Here is a 21,843-nt window from a genome sequence, read left to right on the forward strand (position 1 = left end):
ATGGGTTAGGTTGACCATGGCTCCGTGGACAGCTCGACTGGATTCTGAAAGTAGTCACATTTATTTCCACCATATTTCACTTAATACTCTTTCTTCACAGCTCTCTGTGGACACCCTTCATCACTTGTCGTGACTCCCTTTCATCTGATTTTCACACATGGGCCCCTTAGAATATCCCAGGATCGCAAGGGGGGCATATGTCCCCAGGTTGAGAGCCACCTCTAAGGTACACACAGTTTCAGTACAACTAACTTATCCTACAGTGATGATACCGCAAATGTTTGGTAACGTTTCACCAGGGGATGCAATAAACCGTTCGATTGTCTTCTAGGTTATGACCGTTACAAACACTAAGCGTATGAATTACATTCACCCCGTACTTTGTTACCACTTCGGGTACGTGGGGTTTAATTCACGAAAAATGTCTAGATATAAGCACCTTTAAACTTTTTTTTCTCTCTACCGGAAACTTGTAAAAATGTTTTTGGTGCGCTCGAAAATACTACCGCACACCGGTTAAGAAGCTTGTATAATATTATCGGTCTTAATATTATCACTTCCAACATAATTTTACTCATATTATCGTGGTGGCTCTGAAAGCCAATCTGATGTTACCAGAAAATGTCACGGCGTGATTTTCGGGAACCACATGAATGAATGATCGAAATTATGTCGAATCGTATACGTATCTGAAGAAAACACTGGAGGTTCAGGAGATCAATAGAAGTTATAACTATAATCAGGAATGGGTTAATCCCAGTCGCTAGATCACCAAGGCGACTAAAAAATTGGGATTGGCGCCTAAATCTATATATAGAAAATAACATGCCCCGACTGACTGACTGATTCATCATCGCCCAGCCGAAACCACTGAAGCAACAAATATAAAATTTGGGGGTCAACAGTTTTATTCCATGACATAAAGACTCACTAAGGTGGGTTTATTTCCGAAATTCGACCCCTAAGGGGGGGGTCATAAGTGGGACTCAAAGGTAACAGAAATCAAGAATAGCCAAAACCGCTGAAGCTATATTCATAAAATTCGGTCACGAGTTTTGATTCATGACGTAAAGACTAACTAAGGGGTTTTTTCCCCCCGAAATTCGACCCCTTAGGGTTCTTAAGGGGTACAAAGATGATATAGAGAAATCACGCCGAGCCGAGACCGCTGAAACTCACGAAATTTAGACAGAAGTTTTATTTCATGACGCAAAGACCACGCAAGAAAGGTTTTTTTTCGAAATTCGACCCCTAAGCGGGGATAGGGGGGTGGGGGTCAAAGGTAATAGAGAAATCACGCCAAGCCGAAACCACTGAAATTCATGAAATTCGGTCAAAGTTTTATTTCATGACTAGAAAGAGGATTTTCGCATTTCTACAATTGAAGGGGTCATAAGGGGTTCATTAAAAGAAACCATACAGAGAAATACACGCCTAGCCGAAACCGATGAAGCTATATTCATGAAATTCAGTCAGACGTTTTATTTTCTACCGTAAAAACTAAGTGATAAGGGGTTTCTCGAAATTCGACCCCTAAGGGGGTCATAAGGGGTTCAAATGAAGAAATCATGCCGAGCCGAAACCGTTGAAGCTATATTCAAGAAATTTGGTTACAAGTGTTGTTTCATGATATAAAGACTAACTATGAAGGGGTGTTTTAAAAATTCGATCCCTGGGGGGGTGGGGGGGGTCATAAAAGGCTTCAAATGTAACATTGAAATCACGCCTATCCGAAATCACTCTGAAGCTATATTCATGAAATTTGGTCATGTTTTGTTTCATGACGTAAAGATTAGCTAAGGTGGTTTTTTTTTCGAAATTAGACCACTGAAGGTATTCAAATGTAACAGAGAAATCACGCCTATCTGAAATCGCTGAAGCTATATTATTTTATTTCATGACGCAAAGAATAACTAACAAGGGGTTTCTTCCGAAATAAGACCCCTAAAGAGGTAATGGGGGGGGGGGTCCATACGGAGAAATCACGCCAAGCCGAAACAACTTTTTGTATTGTGATGGAGACACCGAGAAAGGATTTTTCAGAATGCAACCACCTAAGTGGGGGGGGGGGGTGCAAAGATTATATGGAGCAATCATCACTGAGACAAAAATACTAAAGCCATAAATATGAAATTTAGCCAGTATTATATTTTATAATGTAGATACCTACCAAGACGTGATTTCTGAAAATTCATTCCCCAAGGGCGTCATGAAGGGCTCAAATATTAGGTGGGAGAGTCATCCCCGAATAAATTTCGGATTACCAAATCCACGCGAGTGAAGCCGCGGATAACAGCTAGCTTTCTATATGTGGTTACTAAATTAGTTTCAGGACAACACAAAATTTTTGGAATTCATTTACCAGCATATCCATCAATATTAAAGGGGCTCGTTATGTCCTGGAAATGTTGAAAGAAATATTTTGGATCTGTTTTGCTTTGGAAAATTTTTTTCTGTCACAGATTCTTTTTGCGATTTGTCAAACTCTCGTCATGCAGTAGCCATAACTCTTGTATTTTATGGTGCAGAGCTTTTTCCCCCACATATTTGTTCAGTGGGCGGTACGTTTTTTTTGTTTTTTTTTTCAATTTTTTCAGTCCTGGCTATAGTGGAGGATTCTATGAGTTAGCTCTAGATGTGGGCATGGAAAAAAATTTCGGGCGTACTGTTGGGTGACTGCACTAGATGCAATGAGCCACGAAAAGACCAAGGAAAAAATGAATCGATTATTTGGCCTCGTTGCGGGGGCGTACACACACAACATAGATTTCTCGTCACTTTATAACTTCTACGAGTCCGACAAAAGGCTAAGAGCGCTATCGCGGCATAAAAGACTCGCATCAGCTGTGGCGCCAGATTAATATGGGTTCATTTTCTTGTAGCAGCAGTTCGTAAAAAGTCCCGGCGTACCATTTATTTATTTTTCAGCGAAAAAAGGACCGTGAGAAACAATGGGAGAGAGAAGAAAACGATTACTACGAAATCCGAACACCAACTCTTACAATCATCGCGCGCTTCTGCTCTGTGTTTTCATCTGAAAACTTTTTGAAGCGGCAATGATTGAATTACGGATTAATCATCTGCCGTCGAACTCTCATGCTTCAAAAATCTTAGTTCTGAATTCTTTTTTTTTTATTACTTCTGAAAGATTCGGAGGCGTAGTGATCCAAGGAAAAAAAAAAACTAAATGAGAGAAAGTGGATTCTCTTCATCTCTCAAAGGAAAGTTACTCACTGAGCTATAAAGCCAACTACTATTGTAAAAGCTTTATCACAGAAGTTTTTAAAGGAAAGAAAACTAAATCACGTTATAAATTTTGAAACCTTTGGAATTAAGCTTTGAGAGCCAATCGGATTTCTATACTGAAATCTGTTGAAGGAGGTAAATGAAAAATTAACTCGCTCGGATAAAGCCAATTACGGTATCTATGGATACCTATAATAGATGAGTACGTTTGGCACGGGGGTAATCAACTTAGAAACAAAATTTAAACTATGCTTTTCTTCAACGAAAGTGTTTCATATACCGACAACGCTTTCGTAACGTTCTTAGCGACTGAAAGGTTTTTCAAAACAAAGTGAAACCACGCACCAGTAGCATAAAAATTCGAATATTGTTTTATGTTTCTCTGATCTCATAAAATTTACTTAGATCAGGGTCGAACAAATCGAAAACTTAGGTCGAAGCGGAATTTTTGTAGGAGTAAAACGGTCCAACATAATGTTATAGAACCTCTACCATGTTGGTAGGAATGCAGACACGACTCGAAAATTTTGTGTTGCACTCAGACTCTAATTTAGTGATTACACACAGAAAAGTTTGTCGGTGCCGATGTTTTTCTTCAGTCGCCATGGTGACCTGGAATGTGTGTAGCCTTGCATACGACGGAAAATGGGTTTGACTCAAAGTAAACAAATATGCGAGTTTCCTCAGGATTCGAACCCTCGACTGAAAAAAAACAAACGCAGCGGGTGCACTAGTTGTTCAGACATCGAAGCAGTTCCCTCAGACAAAAATTTATAAATTACAATTACTCACGAGTTATATATTATAAAAATATGTTTAATAATAAATATTTTTAAAGAGACCTAAACCCTTAGGTCTCAATAAAACGTCTCAAAACTTTTTATTCACTTCTAAAAATTTCAACTTACTCATGAAAAGGTCGATTATAAAAATTGTTGCAATAATTCAACTCCGTTAAAAAAAATTCCTAATCTGTTCTACAACAATAGTACGAATTTCATGAAAGATAATAGGAATTCGAAAATCTTTAATCACCATTCTTCGTCGTCGACCATAGCGTGAAATGGTAGAACAGGGAAAATATCTCGCTATATTCTATCTAACATTGAAAGACAAACATTGAACTGCGCCGAATCCTGACAATCACGAAAGAACTGTCTCTTTGAGGCTCTCTTCAGGCGTAAAAATTATACGATTTCGTAAGCAGAATGAAACGGAATTCGAAAACCAATTAGCTTTAAAGAGCTATCTACTAGTAAGGATTCGCTCTGATGATTTTGTCTGTTGAGAAACGGCATCAAAAACCTGGACTAAATGCAAAGTTTCTATAACACGCTCCATTTTATTTTAAAATACAGGAGAAATACTGTGTTCATCGTAGTCGAATGGCCATTGGAAAATATATATTTCGAGATACGTACTCTAGTTAAAAAGACAGTTCAATCAGAAACTAGGACCTGTTTCTTAAAAGGGCAAACGATGCGTGTACTGGGACCATAAATTTTTGGGGTCCAAAAAAATTGGCATTTTCTTTCAATATTTTAATTTTTTACAGAAATATTTACAAATATTTTCAATTTTTAATCGTCTTTTGGAGGGGGGGGGGGGGAAGCACGGACCTTCCATGCCCCTCTATTCCACGTACGCCTCAAAGAAAGCTATATATATGGGCGCCAAAAAGTCATGTTTGCCCAGGACCCAAACTTATGAGGAACTGTCAGAAAAGAAGACTTTCGGGATGGCACGATGGAAAGAAATATTACGAAAACACACAATAAATTTTTATTGCGAGAGTTCATTTCATGAGAAAAGACCGATTTCGGGGGGGGGGGGGGGGGCAGGTATAAATAATTACGCACGCTCCGCGTGTTATAATACCATTATAGTGGGGAGGAGGGATCGGCTATAATGCTATAAAGAATTTCTGCATTGCATAGACCTGATGATTAAACAGGCAGGATGCAAAAGGAAAATCGAGATGATCATATTGAAAAAAATCTTGATAATATGAAGACAAGTGATTTTCAGCAAAATACTCTCTTCAGTTATTGTGGAAAGTCTTGGCAAGACAAAACTTCAAGTGGAAACTGTGCCATTTCAATGCACTTAAATGGAATTTTTTGTAGGTACATAAGCTACAATTTTTGAATGAAGTTATTGTTATTAAGCAAACAGAAAAAAACCATGCCATATATAAATGCAATTTTATCAGTTTTTCTCTCTCATTCATGTTCCCTTTCTTCTCATTTTTCACATAGAATTTTGTTTTAAAAGGTGAAAATAATTTTGTTATCATTAGATATTGTCTTATTTACTTATAAGCAATATTTTTTATTGTAATAAAATAGAATAATTCTTGCAATAAACTGTTAAAAAATATAACCATTATAAATATGTTGGCTTTTATAAATTTTCCTATGCACTTAATAATTTGGTCTACTTAAAAATCAAAATAAATATTAGAAACTGAAGAAACATAAGGTCAACTATTTTACTCTGCATTTATACCCAATTTTCCATATCTGTGGCCATTTTCCACCATCTTATCTGTTCTTGCAGAGTAACTCAACATGAAGGTATCAAATTATGATGACAGTGATTAGATAAACAAAACTCCCAAACAAAAGGAGTAGCAGCATGAAAAGTAATCAGCTGTTCTGATAAAATTTATTACTCAAAAATCATTTCAGTCAGATATATTTTTGCAAATACCAAAAATTCAAGTTAATCCCACATTTACAATTATATTACTCACAATTTTTTTAATTGATTGATTTTAATTGTAATTTAAGTCATTCAGCAAATGAACATATAAACTGATTCCCACTCATTTAAAACCCAATATGATAACCAAAAGTCTAATAGCTGTAGATTTTGACTCATATGATGAATTGGGTAGTTTGAACAAGAAATACCAATAGTACCCACAAAAGAAATATGAGAAATAGTTTAGAGCAAGAGTTGAAATTTTTATGGCAACATTTCTGGTGATTTGTGTGGTCATACATTCATTAAAAAACAAATCTTGACCACCACATATCATATGAATGAATATGCCATCAAGAAGCATTTAAATCCCATTATGCTTCAAGTCAAAAAAACCTTTTTTTACAATTCAAGCATAATATTACATATAATTTCATTAAAAATCACTAAAAAAGAATCTAGTATTATTTCAACTTTGTTGGAAATAAAAACAGTATTTTTTTAGGATAGCAATTTTGGAAATCCTTTGTTTCTAAAACTCATCACAATAACTTTCTTTCAATGGAGTTGTATGTTTTCACATTACCAGATTCATATAATTAATGATACTCGAATTTCTTGGTGTTAGTTTTCCTCCATCAGATGAAACTGTTTATGTAGAATATGCTCACATCGCTATGTAAAAACTTCAGAAGCAGCTCAGCTTGATAATGAAGAATAAATCACTTTCTTTCATTACCTTAGTAACCCAATTCTTGGACTTGGGGAACGATAATAAAGTATTTCCATGAGTTCAGAGTGCCAATGTTCATGATTATTAAATAATTTATTGCAAATCCATGATTTTTACACAATCACGCATCAAAATACAATAAAATCTAAAAGTTTGGAAACCTTTGTATCTTGAACTCCCTATATTGGGCCAGTTTGTTTGGAACCAGCCACACATCACAAAATATATCTACAATATACTGTACCTCCATATCTCAGACATCTCTATCTTGAACAGATTTTAATGGTTCACATAGATGTGAACTTTATAAATAGGTTTTACTATACTTCTACTCAACACTGTTATCTCTAACACTAGCAAGTAAATGGTCTACATGATGATTTTTTTAGACTATATTACTTTTCATAATGTAATATAAAAATATGATAGAATTTAAGCAAAAAAATTCTTACATTAACCATTTCAAAGACATAATAAACATTGAGTAGGGAAAGAATCTAACCGGAACATGACTTTAAAAAAAAATCATGGGTAGGAAAGCTGATAGAAATTTAAGGTTAATTTCTAAAGGAAAGACAAGAGAAAATCAGGAAATGAATCAGGGAAAAAAACAAATTTCAAAGAAAAAGTCCTCCGATATGTTGAAATTTGCAGGAAAAGAAAATCGAAGGATCAGGCAGATGGAAAGTATGCAGCAAAGTAATATACATGACGCATCCTAGGATATAACCGTACACACCCCAAGATATAATTAAGTTGCTATCATGAATATTTATGATATAAATTACGTAAAGTTACATTTTTAAGAAATCGGTGAGTGCAAGAGGAATTAATGATGAAAATGCCAATTTAATCTGATAAATCATCATTCTTTGAGTAACATAAACCTGGATAATGCATTTTTATGCATAAAATAAAACTATTCTTGAAAAACTGTATTGTATAAATGATGCTATAACTTATCTGAAAGAAGACATAATTAGTTTCTAAAAAAGATGAACAAACTGCAACAGGAATCAGGATATCTATGGATACAAAATTAATTATTGAAACAACAAAAACTCACCTATGTTCTGGTGATTTAATTTACGACAAATCCTTGCCTCTCGTTCTAACTTTTGAAAATCTGAAAATAAATATTACAGTTATATAAAAAAAAACTACATAAAACTCTTTCATTCTAAAAATATAATATAGGGAAGCTTTATACTCAACTCAAATCATAAACATGTTATTTCAAAACATATAGCCTAGAGAGGGCAATTGATTGACAAAAATAATAAGTGGAACATTCAATTTATGGAGAATAGCAGAGGTTCAGATTTTGAGATTATAATACTATATACTTATGTTTATAACCATTACTGAACATATTGGTCAGAATTCCAGGTTTATTTTTAAGAAATATAAATCTATTGATAAATACTGATTAACTGAGATAATGAACAACATGCGTGAAAATCCATAGTCCTAATTAGTTCATATAATAGTGATAAGAAGTTTTTAATTTCAAAGAGAATATTACAAGAAAGTTTAAAAAGTCTCATTTAAAGATATATTTTAATTGCATTAAAATTTTGATATTTTGTATAGCTTAAGCTTACAAAAACTTTGGTTTGGGTTATAGAAACAAGATTACTTTTTTTTCCCATTATTTCAGAGTGTTATTATTTGGGGAATCAAAAGTATTGAGTGCTCCAGTGAAATCTTTTACCAACAGAAAGATGACAACTTTTTCATTCCATTTACAAAAATATATACATAGATAGGGCTGGTAACACTGGGACTTGGGGGACCCTTTCCTTGCTGGTATTGATATGTATCAGACATTGATGTTTCAGAAAATTGTGTTGCCTGTAAAATGCAATTAAATGATTACAGATAGGAAATCACAAGCATTCAATGTAAATCGGTGGAAGGAAAGGTTGTTTGAAGAAACTGAAACCTCCCCAAGGTTTTTTTTTATATGAGAATGTATTAAGGAAAAAAGAAACAATCAAAAGCTCATAAACAACAGTTATTGCTATAGTGAAATTCTTAGACCCATAACAATAATCTTCCATATAACAATGTTACTTTAAAGTCCCCAAAGCAGAATGTTTTGCATTGTTCTGCAATGAGCCCTCAGCTAATATATATCTAGAAACTCAGTCATTGGTGTACAGCCAGGTTTGACAAGTCAAGAAAAATTCTAGGCGACAACCAAATATTTCAGAAGCCAAGCATATTTCTTTTGCCCAAGTAAGTAATCAACAAATTTAGGCACCAATACTAATTTTTCAGTAGCCACAGCAACCTGGTGACTGATATCTGCCTGGTGTGCAGAATGAGCTTTATTTTGATTTATTGTTTTTTATTAATTGGGCGGACACTTATACTCTAGGACAGTAGCCCCAAAGTAGAATGTTGTGCATTGTTCTGCAAGGAGCCCTCTTCTGACTGGAAATTGTTGTGTGGGAAAATTTCTCATAACAATGTTTTCTACACTTTACTTAAAATTCTTTATGAGATTGTTCTATGATATAGTCTACATCACAATGCCAGGTTTATTCTGCTGCCATTGCCTGGTTGTGTGGGCAAGGGGCTGGACTCAACCCTCGTTCTTTGCTGACATAGCCGTGGCCAACTGAAGTTGGATTTCTACAATTTTCCAACTTTGAGGTGCAATTTTGAGCCAGTTCCCAGTTTAAAAAAGTCTCTCCACAGAGAGCAGGCAGACCTTCAACAACATGATACTCACATAACATGAAAGTTCAGGTACATGCCATTTTCACTTCTGAATATGGAAGGCATAACAAAAAACAAGCATAACTCTCACAACATAAATATGTTAGGGCCATGCATGCACACATGTACCAAATCGTTAGAAATTCCTTAGAGGAATGCTCACAAGGTGCATGCAGCGATCTCTCCCTTATGTGTTGGTGCAAGGAAACAGGAAAAGATACATAAGAGAGAGATGTATAAGTGAATAGCATTCTTATACTTTATCTTTGATCTGAAGTGTAGAAAATTGTCTTATACACAAGAGAAATGTATAAGTAAGAGATTACTGTACATCAGTGTTTCCCAAAGTGGGCAATATTGCTCCTCTCCCGGGAGGCGGTGAAATGATAGTTGGCTTGAGCTGGTGGGTGTTGAGAATAAAAATGTTGAAGAGGGCGATAGAACAAAAAGTTTGGGAAACTATGCTGTATATGGTAAAGTAGTAGTATATTCTGCTTTTGGGGGGGGGGGGGGAAAGCGGTGGTTTCCAAAAAGTGCTACATGGGGACCCAGATTGCTAACAAGCATGTGGAAGATCTTTCAGGACAAAGAGCAAAAATTAAGATTAAAAGTACAGTGAACAGCTACAGTATTGTCCAAAGATATCCTTTGTCTCCAAAGCGGAATGTTTTGCATTGTTCTGCAACGAGCCCTTGGCTGAATGTAAATGTTCTGCGGTAAAAATTTCCATAATAGTGAGTGTTTTCTACACTTTTTTCTCAAAATTCTTCCAGATTGTTCTGCAATGCATGTAGATTTCAGCATATTTCTGTTTTGGGGTCCTTGGTTTTTTATGCGTTTGATCAGAGGTCTGCGGATAAGTGGTGAATGAAAAACATTGTTCTAAGAAACAGGGGAAATCAAGTGTATGGGGTTTGATTTTTCCAAGCATGAATTAATGCTCAGCATTATCAAACATGAAGAAAAAAGTACATTGACGTGTAGGCTACACAATGTTTTGTAGATTACAAAATACATTATACACGAACAGGAACAACTTTCCATAAAAAAAAGAAGCTAATAACACCCTAGCTAGAAATGATATAGTCATTACTGGAAATACAATCCAAAAAGGTTTTGGAAAAAACTGTTAATTTATTGTACAAAATGAAAATTAAACTAGATGTAACAATCTAGTGATAGAATAATATACAGGGGAAAATCCTACATAACAATACCCTCTATGAATAACAATATCCTACATAACAATACCCTCTATGAATAACAATATCCTACATAACAATACCCTCAGAATGTTTTGCATTGTTCTGCAAGGAGTCTATAATAGCCATAACAATATATTACTAGCCATAACAATATATTACTAGCAATAACAATAATACTCTCTAGTATGAATTTTTTTGCTGCATTAAAATATTTACACTTATATGTAACAATATTTTGCTAATCCCTTGAGTATTGTTATACAGTAGTTTAACTGTATTTACGATTTTTTTATTTGGTATTTACTGAAAACCAAATAAATCTTTGTCCAAATTTCATAATGGATAAAATATTGGATGAATTTACATAGGATCAACAGCACTACAAATAATAATTTTTAAATATAAAATTACAGAATAAGTGGAACTTACCCCTCGCTGATAACTTTTTTGTATTGATAATTTTTGCGGCAAACTCTAGCCCAGTTTGTTTTTGAACACATCTTCTTACAATAGAGAAAGCTCCCCTGTGGATAAAAAAAAATTTCAAGGTGTAAAGTTAATTATTACACAAAACCATCAAGCATTTAAATCGATAAAGAAATTACAAAATGGAGAAAAAAAGGATACAAAGAGAAGGAAAAATTCATGCCAGAAACAAAGACAGTATAACTTCTCTCGATACCTCGTAAACTTGTACGTTTCACACATAGGCAAAACGAAAAGTATTTTCTCATATATTAAGCTTAAGATATTATTTTACGCTTATCTTCTCGAAAAAAAAAGACAGTTCTTTGTTGAATAAAAAAGAATGAAGTTTAAATATTGGTTTATCAGTAAGAAAGTCTATTTTAACACACAATCATCTTTTCATCTTTCTTTCTCACAGCTGCCATAGCTCAGGACAACTAGGTTTGACTGCAACTCTCGAAAACTCTATCATAGTTACAAAACTGATTTGGTGGGTCACAGTTCAACCTAGTGATGGGCAAGCCATGGCCTGTGAGACAGATGTGGTGGTCTGACCCACTTGGAGGTTCTATCCGGCCAAATATTTAAAAAAATTTTAATTTCAGTGTTAAAAAACTCATTTAAGAAGGGGGGGGGGTGTTTATTTTTTACATACTGGAAATATAGTGTCCAGAATATAAATAGAAATTGATTTAAAAATTTTTGCATATGCAAAGAATGGAACACATTCTAATAAATATGCATAAAGTTATTAAAATATACTCATTTTTATTTTTCACAGCTATACAGGGTAAACTATTCTGTCGCTTCTGTTTGCAATGAAAACCTACCAGTCTTCAAAGAATACAATACATCTCACCACTTAACTTCTAAGCATGAAAGTTCCAATTATGAATTATTGTCAGAATATGTCCGGCCCACCCAAAACCTTTTCTTTTTTGGCCTGTTCCACAAAAAGTTTGCCAATTACTTGTTTAACAGATTATAGTAAACAGCTTATAGTTGACATGAAATTCCAGAACAATTTCTCAAAACCAATTTGAAAAACACAAGATCTCAATATAAAAGGGTAAAATTCCTGGAATAGTCACATACAGTTTGTGTTAATACATTAGAAAGTGTGGATAGGGCTTTGAGCAACCTGGCACTGATGTAATCACAGATATGTTGCATTACATGAAAAGGTGTAGATATACTAAAATAGACCCCCCCCCCCACATAACTTAAACTTTTAATGGAGGGTTTTCAAACTTTTGTATCCCACGGACCCATTGTGTCAAGACAAAGGCCATAAACCCCATAAATTGCTCGTAAGATGAAAACCACAGACCTTTCTACAGAATAATATTCAGCACAAAATAATGTAAAAACAATATATTATTTTCTTAGTTAAGATTCAAGCTCAAGGACTCCCCAAGCAGGGCTGTTTCAACAACACATGGTCCCCTGGGCAAAATAATATTCTGACACCCCTAATTATCTAGATGTACTTGTGAATTTCAATGCATTCTCACAAAAATTATGGCACCAAATCTCATTATGACAAGGCTCCCTAGCCATGTGGGTACCATGCGTTAAGACAGCACTGCTCCCAAGGGGATCCATGGACCCCCGTTCTTATACCACTTTCAGCATCTTAATATCTTGTTCACATACACTCGTCACAAGCAAATTTCATTTGTGAAAGCCATTGTTAGTGGCTTTATCTTTAGATGATGCTGCAAACTATTTTTTTACAAATGCAAGTTTTTAATTAAAAAAAAAAGTAAATTTATTATATCTAAGATTTAAATATAACAATTGTGCACAATATCGTTTAGATAGATAACCATGAATTCCCTGGTTTAGGATTTTAGTATAACATGAATTCTGCAGTAAGAGATGACCAAAATCAATAGAGGTGATCCTAATCTTGTCACAGAGTTAGAAGAAAATGGATTGCTATATGCTATGTACATTATTCCCGTAAAGTCAGCTGTAGAATGTGTAGCACTGGGAATATGATCAAGGAAAAGTAAAAGCTTGTATCTAGGAAGTTTTTAATACAGAGAGTGTAAAATCTTGATATGTTACTCTGCATATTAACACGTAGCATCTCTGGGACACCATGTGAGCACTGCAGGGTTAATAAAAAATCTCTGTAGAGAGATTTATCATTACATTGAGTAGCCTACTGTTGCAGTTAGGTTTAACTGTACTTCTGAAAATTAGATGAGAAGTCAATTTGAACAGTGTAACAACTTTGATTGAATAAGCATAGAATAAAATGACACTTTAAAAGGAATAATTCACGTGAATTTAGGTGTTCCAGCAGGTAGCAAGACGGTTTATACAACTTTGAAAACTAAACCCACCCTAGCCTAACTACTAAATAATGGTTTCAGCCATACTTTTTTGGGTCAGTGTATACAACGAAGGACAATTTGTTCGATATGCTCTTCCAGTATAAGAAGAATGACAGTAACATAATCAGAACTGGCAATTGTCACTGTGTGGAGAACTACAAACTTATCAATGTAAGGAAACAAGCAGAATTGTACAGTGATTCTAAAACCTTTGGCCCAAATCTTGCCCTATTCCCCAAAGCAGAATATGCTGAAAACTGTGAAGTATGTCACAGAATAATCAATGCTGCTACAGAACAATGCAAAGAATTTAAAAAAAAAAATTATTGTGGGAATTTTTACCACAGAACATTTCTAGTTAGTTGAGGGCACTCCTTTTGGGCTGAACAATGCAAAACATTCTGCTTCGGTGAGGGAGGGCCTATCTACCATTTACTCACACCTCTTTCATTACCCTGGTCCTGAGGCCAGTGGTACATTTGAAAATGACAATTCACCAACATGCAGTACCCTTAGACATATAACTCACTCACAGGCATACATAGGAGTCAGAACCTGGGGGCAGGGGCTGTTTGAGGCCACCCAAATAAATTTTACAAGGGGGGGCTGAGTCAAGCCATCTTATAGAAAATTCAAATAGGTGGGTGGACCCACTGTGAAGAAAGGGAATTCACCCTTGTTGCAAGATTTATAATCATTGACGGAAAACAGAAAAGGTTATAGCCCATGACTGGGTTGTAGTGTGCCTTCTTGGGGTCCCGGGACAGATTTTTCCATGGATTCCCTCTTGAAAGGTTTATTATTGGGCAAAACAAATGTAAACTTTTGTGAGGGACATTCTGCTTGGGGCCCAAAGACAGTGCCCCGATTACCCCAGCCTAGTTACAGACCTGGCCCATAAACAGTTCTTCTTTTCACTGGTGGGCCAAATAGAAAAACTGGTCGACCAAAAACCCCAGTAATTAATGTATTTAAAAAAAAAACTTTGTCAAGTCTTCTCCCAAGCAATTAATGAAAATACAATGCAGTGCACTATTCCCACTCCTGCATAAAAGCTTGAGTCTGATATACATATACATGAGGCAACTGGCAACTTTCAGCTCTCCCTCGATGTTTTCTTCATTTCAAAGAATCTGCTCACAGGACCTTCATGATGGACCATCCATCATCATTTACCCTTGCTTCCTTGCCTAATAGTCACACATGCAGGGCTTACAGAACATGCTCAAAATATAAGTATTTCCCTTACCCTAATGGCCATACAGGTATACCTACAATGCGCTAAAGGCAGTAGCAGTTATGTGAAGTCTGGTCATAGGCGCACGCAGAATTTTCTCAGGAGGGGGGGGGGGTTCAATTTTTTTTCCCTGTCAAGGGGGAGGGGGGGTTTAAGTTTTTTCCTGTAAAATAACATTATAATCTCAGCTTGGGGGGAGGTGTCCCCCTTGCATACGCCAATGTTCTTAACGTACATCAGTATTTTCTGCTCTGCACAGTAGTCTGCAGGCGACGCCCCCCATGAGTTCTAACATCCACACACACACACACACTTCAAGAACCACTGTGATAAATACTTGTGATTTGGCTAAATTTTGATGATATAAGCAGGATATCATTTCAACTTTTTCAAGGGGGATAGGCAAAGAACATACACTCAATATATGTACAATAGACGCTCAATATAAAGACCCTCCCCCTTGTTCCACCAAAAAGGGGTGTTATATTGGGAGGGTTGTTACATCAAAAGGAAAACATAAGGGGCCATTTAAGAATTACATAAGCAGATTTTTAGCAATTTTTGACCCCCTCCCCCCTTGTCAGCAGCTTGGAATATTTCATATCTTCAAAAAAGGTGGTTGATGACGTAAGCAACCTTCAAACCCCCCTCCCCCTTGTCATCAAAAGTCAGCAAATCTGAAACCCCCTCCCCCCCTCTCGATGCTGACACAATACTTGAATGTATTAATACTAATAGGCATTATTGGGGCTCATCTTATCAATCATGCTATAACGTGGGGTCCTTATAATGAGCGTCGACCGTATATATATATTTCACCTTGTTTGTCTATTTTTTAAAGCTAGAAGTCCTCCCTAACTGCCCTGACACTAAAGGCACGGCCTGGATATAAGCTGCCAACAGCCTCCAAAGCAGAATGTGCCAAAATCGGTGACGTACATCGCAGAACAATTAGCACTACTGCAGAACAATCTGGAAGAAAAAGTACAAAAAACCACTGTTACATGTATGGGGATTTTTACCGCAGAACATTTCCAGTCAGGAGGGCTCGTCGCAGAATAGTGCTAAACATTCTGCTTTGGGACCAACAGCTATGATTTAAAACACACACAATTGCAAGTGAAATAATTTTATTGTCTTGTTGACTTGGAAATAAGTTGAAAATGATTACATTTTTGTAGTGTGTGTTGTATCTTTTAATCATTAAAAACAGCAGCTTTTTTACGAGAACGATTGTTTGTGATTATACAGTAGAGCATCGATTATCAGAAACAATTGGGGACTGGGGGTGTTCGGATAACTGATTTTTCAGATAACCAATCATTTACTGGAAAAAAATTGTGCCAGTGTCATAGGAGTAACATGAAACACAGAAACAGTAATATTAAATGCAGAACTGTATATATTTTACATCACTTTGGGGAAAATATCATTTGTGTCATTTCGGGGGCAAGCACTAGTGAAACGTCTCTAGCGGCAAGCAAATTTGAATTTGCAGACTGAAGCGCTTCCGGATAACCAATGTTTCGGTTGATCGGTATTCAGATAATCAATGCTCTACTGTAGTTGCTGTGAGGGGTCAGCAAGTTTTTTTTCCTTCAACAGCCATTGTGGGGGGGGGGGGGGGAACAGCATTGTAAGCAGAAAAAGGCTTTAAACGGGGATATCTTGAGAACGCATATAAGTAAGAGTTGGGACCAAGAAAATGACTCTAAGCAAGCTGGAAAACGTTCTAAAAGGGGTGAGTTACAAGCGGGATCTTCAAGTAAAATCTCTGTTAACGAGAATGGATTTCAGTTGAAGAAAAATCACCAAATCATCACGATTAGTTCAGCTACCCTGCGAGTATTTCACGCGCTACTAAATTTAACAGATTTATTCCGAAACTTGTAATTTTATTTTTTTCAATTTCAAGCAGCTTTCAGACAAAAAAAAAAGAATTCATCAAAACAAACGAATACAATGAAAAGCGAATCATAAATTCAGCACGATTCAATGTTCTATATTCATTATAATTAATAATTCCCAAATGCATATATAGATCCACTGGAGATCAATCACCTATTAAATATACTTTGTTTACATCCACCATTAAGCCTAAGACATCATCCATAATGACATCTAAGACATACATTATGTCTCCTAAATCATTTCATCATCATTTTGAGACACAAAAAGTCCCCTAATAAACAATTTTAATGATCACCTACCGGCGATTCTTTCAAGTTTTTTTTTTCCCCCTTCTATATAACCATAACGATTTTTTTTTCCCCTTCCTCTCACCATTGGATCAACATTGATCACGCGAAATTCATAATGATAACAATGTATGATGTATATGGTTATAATTTTAATGATTATAAATAATTAGGAGATTATTATGTGTAGAATATATTTGTTTTTAATACGAATATAGGCCTAAATCGGTAATAAACGTAAGGGAGAAGAGAGTGAGTGAGTGAGAGCGCGTTTTACGTGTATGTGGAGCATGAGAGAGAGAGAGAGGATAAATAAAATTTACGCATCCCGTATCGCAGCAAAAACGGGACCGAATCGAAAAGGAACCGAATTGTTCGGTTCATGTGGACTTTTAATTAAACGTCTATAACATCCACTTACTTTCCAAGTTCCTCTTTCAATTCGTAATTATCGCTAAATCTGGTACATGGTACAGGGATGGCCATATTGATTTTACTTGGATGAGGGAGATGAGAGAGAGAGAGAGAGAACCCAGGTCTTTTCTACCGTTCTCTCGGATTCTCGCCCCTTTCGCGAGATCGCGAGAACTGTGTGCGCGGTTGTTGTTTTCTCCGTTTGACACCAGAGTACAGAGGAGGAAGCTATAATAATGTGTGGTGTGTATACATATATATAAGTACAGTATATGGTATAGTGTTTTATTAATTAATTTTCAAAATTGGAAATAACGGTATGGGAAAGATAATTTTTCCGCAATAAATTGAATAAAAATAAATATCAAATTTTCATATGCCATGTTTATTTTTAGTTTGAAAAGAAAAAAAAAAAATTGTTGTTATACTAGACCAGTGTTTTTCCCAAAGTGGCCAATATCGCCCCCTGGTGGGTGATGGAATGGTCCAAGGGGGCGATGAAACCTACTGATTTAACATTGGATCCTTTGGGTTTACTTGAGTTGGGGGGGGGGGGCGATGAGAGGAAAAAATGAAGGGGGCGATGGAACAAAAAGTTTGCGGACTATGTACTAGACAGAGGGCGTACGCTACTTCGCCATACACCAACTCCGGTGATATATATCACTATACCCATACGGTAATCCCCAACCAGAGGAGATGGGAGGGAAATGAAGGGTCCATCCATCGGTGGTCGCCGCAGCAGGCAAAGAACTTGCTTCTAACGCTCTACGCACGGATTCTAACCCATGGAACTTGAGATGGTTACCTTCACAGTGGAAGATGAGCATCTTACCAAGGCGCCACCCGGGCGCGAAGGGCGTCTGTTGGATCGACCTTTGGGCAGGTGTAGATCCGGGGGGGGGGGAAGGGGGCCAGGAGCTATCCGAGGTGCCGAATTATACGGGGAAAAACTCATTTGGCTCGGAAAATTCAGGAACGCACGCGACAAATTGCTCTAGATCCGGAGAAAATCCTGGCGGAAATAGACTTGACATATACAGTATTCATATACTGTTCATATACAGTTCAGGCCACTCAGCCCTTGATGCTGCGGAAGGAGGCATCATGGGATCGCCCCAGCATCAAAGGTGAAGCCGACTGATCTAACGCATATATGTATAGATGAAGTGACATCAACATCATCGTGCCCCCTCCAGCAATAATGATCATGAACCCCCCCCAGACTTCCAAGTCTATCTCCGCCCATGGGAGGCGCCCATGGCTGCAATCGTGGTCCCCGACTAGGGTGGTTCTGGGGTACAGCTCTGTGATCCGGGACGATTCTCATAATTTTCTGTTTCTATCACGATATAAATTCACTATAAAGGGGCCCATGAAAGTCTGGTCTGGGGCTATATATATATTCTCATAATTTTCTGTTTCTATCACGATATAAATTCACTATAAAGGGGCCCATGAAAGTCTGGTCTGGGGCCAGAATATTTTTCATAAATTTCTCCTCCTGAAAAGCATATTTTCTTCCAAGTTGAGCAAAAGTCGAATGAACTCACTAGCTCGCCAAATCTCGCCAAATCTTGCGGAGACGTATATTTCAGTTAAAACTTCATAAAACTCACAATTTCAATCATTTATTGCCAAAAATTCTATTAAAACATTTAATAATGATTCATGACATTTGAATTTTACCAAAACTTGGAACTTTAATTGAATTAAATCCAAAATGGAGTCGTTAAAAACTGAGATTACGTCAGAAATCCATTGCATCGTCAATTTAATATTCCAATTTTTAATTTATAAGAAGGGGAATAAGCAAAAAAGTATTCCCTTGTGAAAGGATACTGGTCCCCCTTTCCTAAACCGCTCAGAACATCCGAAAGCTGCGCAAGTGTTGGCCATTCTAATCAAAAATAAGACAGCGCGTGTAGATCGTCATACGAGTAGCCATAAGGAAAGCATTGCCAGCGAGATTCCCTGACCAGCCTTTCGACTGGAGTCACGTGACTCCGGATCTTTGCTTCACATTGTAACCCCTCGCGCGCACTCTATAGTATTATTACTCTGTGACAGTGACCCATAGAGTGTGTGACCAAAAGAGCGAGCTATGAAGTGTGAGAACATGAGAGTGACCTAGATACACCAAGAGTGTGTTTTACGTATATGTGGAGCACGTGTGAGAGAGCAGGGGTAGAAAGAAATTTCGTTCGGGGGGGGGCACTCATTTCCGGGGGACCGAAGTGATAGAGCAACAGATTTCACCATCTTTTTCCCTTTTTTCGGTCATTTTCTCACATTTCGGGGGGGGGGGCAGACCCCCAAGTCCCCCCCCCCCCCGCTACTCCCTTGTGAGAGAGAGAGAGGATAAATAATATTTACTCATCCCATATATCGCTATAAAAACGGGACAAAATCGAAACTGAACCGAATTATTTGGTTCACGTGGACTTTAATGATACTTAATTAATATCCACTTGCTTTCCAGGTTCCTCTTTCGGTTCGTAATTACAGCGAAACCTCGATACAACGATGCTCGATATAACGACAAATCCTTCAACAACGATAGTTTTTCTCGGTCGAATATCGTTATATCGAGGTTTCACTGTATCGCTAAATCTGGTACATGCTACAGGGATGGCTATATTGATTGTACTTGGACGAGGGAGGTGAGAAAACCCAGGTCTTCTACCGCTCTCCCGCATTCTCGGCCCCTTTCACGAGATCGCGAGAATTGTGTGCTCGGTTGTTATTTTCTCCGTTGGACACCAGAGTTTAGAGAAGAAAGCCAAGACAATAATTTAGACAATAGACAACAATTGACAAGGGGCGGGGGCGTTCGTAGGATCTATCTTTGTCGGGAACACATTGGTCTAAGCAGCTCATTCAGGAATATTTTTCAGTTACTAACTAACCTTTAGAAAAGCATTTAAAATTGACCGAAATTATTTTCGATGCTTTAATTTTTTTAAGAAAATGTTTTTAATTGTCAATATATTAATTAATTGTCGATATACGGGTGTTGCATGGGGTAATAAAACGCTCAACGATATTCAAGTGGAAGACGTGGAGGTCCTAAATCTTCTAAGAAATGTATGTGCAAGCAAAGCACCAGGACCAGATGATATCTATCCCAGAGTTCTCAGGGAAGGTGCTAATGAATTGTTGGGGCCAGTCGCACAGATATACAGGAGTAGTGTTGCTGAGGGTATCGTCCCGAGAGATTGGAAACTGGCTAACGTTGTTCCGATATTTAAGAAGGGTAGTAGAGAAGTGGTGTCTAATTATCGTCCAGTGAGTTTGACGAGCTCCCTCTCGAAAATTTTGGAAATTATCATCAAAAGGCAGTTTGTGAAGTGGATAGACGAGAATAATGTATTGTCGGATAATCAGCATGGGTTCAGGAAGGGGAAGTCATGTGTAACTAACCTCCTTTGCTTCTATGATTACGTGACTAAGGCTTTGGGTAAGAGCAAAAATGTCGACGTTGTTTACCTTGATTTCCAGAAGGCATTCGATCGGGTCCAACATGGCAAACTCTTGAAGCGTTTACACGAGATTGGAATAGGGGGCAACTTGCTGAATTGGATAGAATCGTGGTTAAGAGATAGGTCGCAACGAGTTATGGTGAACGGGGAATTCTCTGGTTGGACAGACGTCACAAGTGGAGTTCCTCAGGGAAGTGTCCTTGGCCCCATACTTTTTTCACTTTTTATCGACAAACTCGATCAGGGTATCGATGGGATTACTAGCAAATTCGCAGATGATGTGAAGCTAATGGGGGTAATCGGAAATGAAAGCGATAGGGAGTTGCTCCAGACCAACTTAAACAAGATTGCAGCATGGGCAAATGAATGGAGCATGACGTTTAGCGTAGATAAGTGCATGGTCGCTCATTTTGGTTCGAACAACCCACGGTTCTCTTACGAGTTGAATGGGGTCACTATCCCGGATGCAACTAGAGTCACCGATTTGGGAATTCTCATTGACGAGCGACTTAAGTTTTCTGAACATTGTTCAGCGGTTGTCAAAAAATCGAATAGAATGCTTGGTCTCATTTTCAAAAAGGTCTCTTCGCGTTCTCCTAAAGTCATTCTTCCGCTTTTTCGAGGCTTAGTTCGTCCTGGACTGGAGTATGCTGTAAGGTTTTGGAGACCATACCTACAGAGGGACATAGACTTGGTTGAAGGGGTGCAGAGAAGAGCTACGCGTGTCCTTATTGGCACACAGGGCTTGAGTTATGAAGAAAGACTTCATTTTTTGAATATGTTTACATTGGATGAACGCAGGTGTCGAGGAGATATGATCGAAGTGTTCAAAATTTTCAATGGGATGGATAGGATGGACCATGAACTTTTAGTACACCGCCAATCGACTGCTTTTACAAGGGGACACCAGTATCGATTGGTGAGGGACAATGCAAGGTTATGGTGTCGCAGGGAATTTTTCTCCAATAGGGTTGTTAATAAATGGAATAGCTTACCCCCGGAGGTAGTAAATTGTAACACAATTGACACGTTTAAAAAGAAATACGATAAACATGTTGGGGTAAATCGAGAAGCTATCCATT

At 37.2% G+C, this 21,843-nt stretch overlaps 1 protein-coding gene across 5 annotated transcripts in view; it reads right to left on the reverse strand.

The window, feature by feature from the left end:
- The window catches only part of CaMKII (Calcium/calmodulin-dependent protein kinase II), a 159,281-nt gene extending 141,799 nt beyond the window's left edge, over window positions 1-17,482 (reverse strand). For 2 of the 5 annotated variants that reach the window (XM_089242209.1, XM_089242195.1), the window contains exons 1-3: window positions 17,287-17,437; window positions 11,047-11,141; window positions 7,752-7,811 (exon numbers count right to left, since the gene is read on the reverse strand). In XM_089242209.1, the coding sequence (XP_089098335.1) occupies window positions 7,752-7,811; window positions 11,047-11,141; window positions 17,287-17,351 (220 nt within the window). In that variant the 5' untranslated portion in view covers window positions 17,352-17,437. Of the gene's footprint in view, window positions 1-7,751; window positions 7,812-11,046; window positions 11,142-17,286 lie in introns of all 5 variants that reach the window. The other 3 variants (XM_089242202.1, XM_089242207.1, XM_089242216.1) reach the window with 2 other exon arrangements.
- Between the last annotated feature and the right edge of the window lie 4,361 nt (window positions 17,483-21,843).

Source organism: Pholcus phalangioides, unplaced genomic scaffold (genome assembly GCF_987345545.1).
Source record: "Pholcus phalangioides strain wild (caught in Gottingen) unplaced genomic scaffold, Ppha-v1.0 ptg000003l_1, whole genome shotgun sequence".
NCBI lineage: Eukaryota > Metazoa > Arthropoda > Arachnida > Araneae > Pholcidae > Pholcus > Pholcus phalangioides.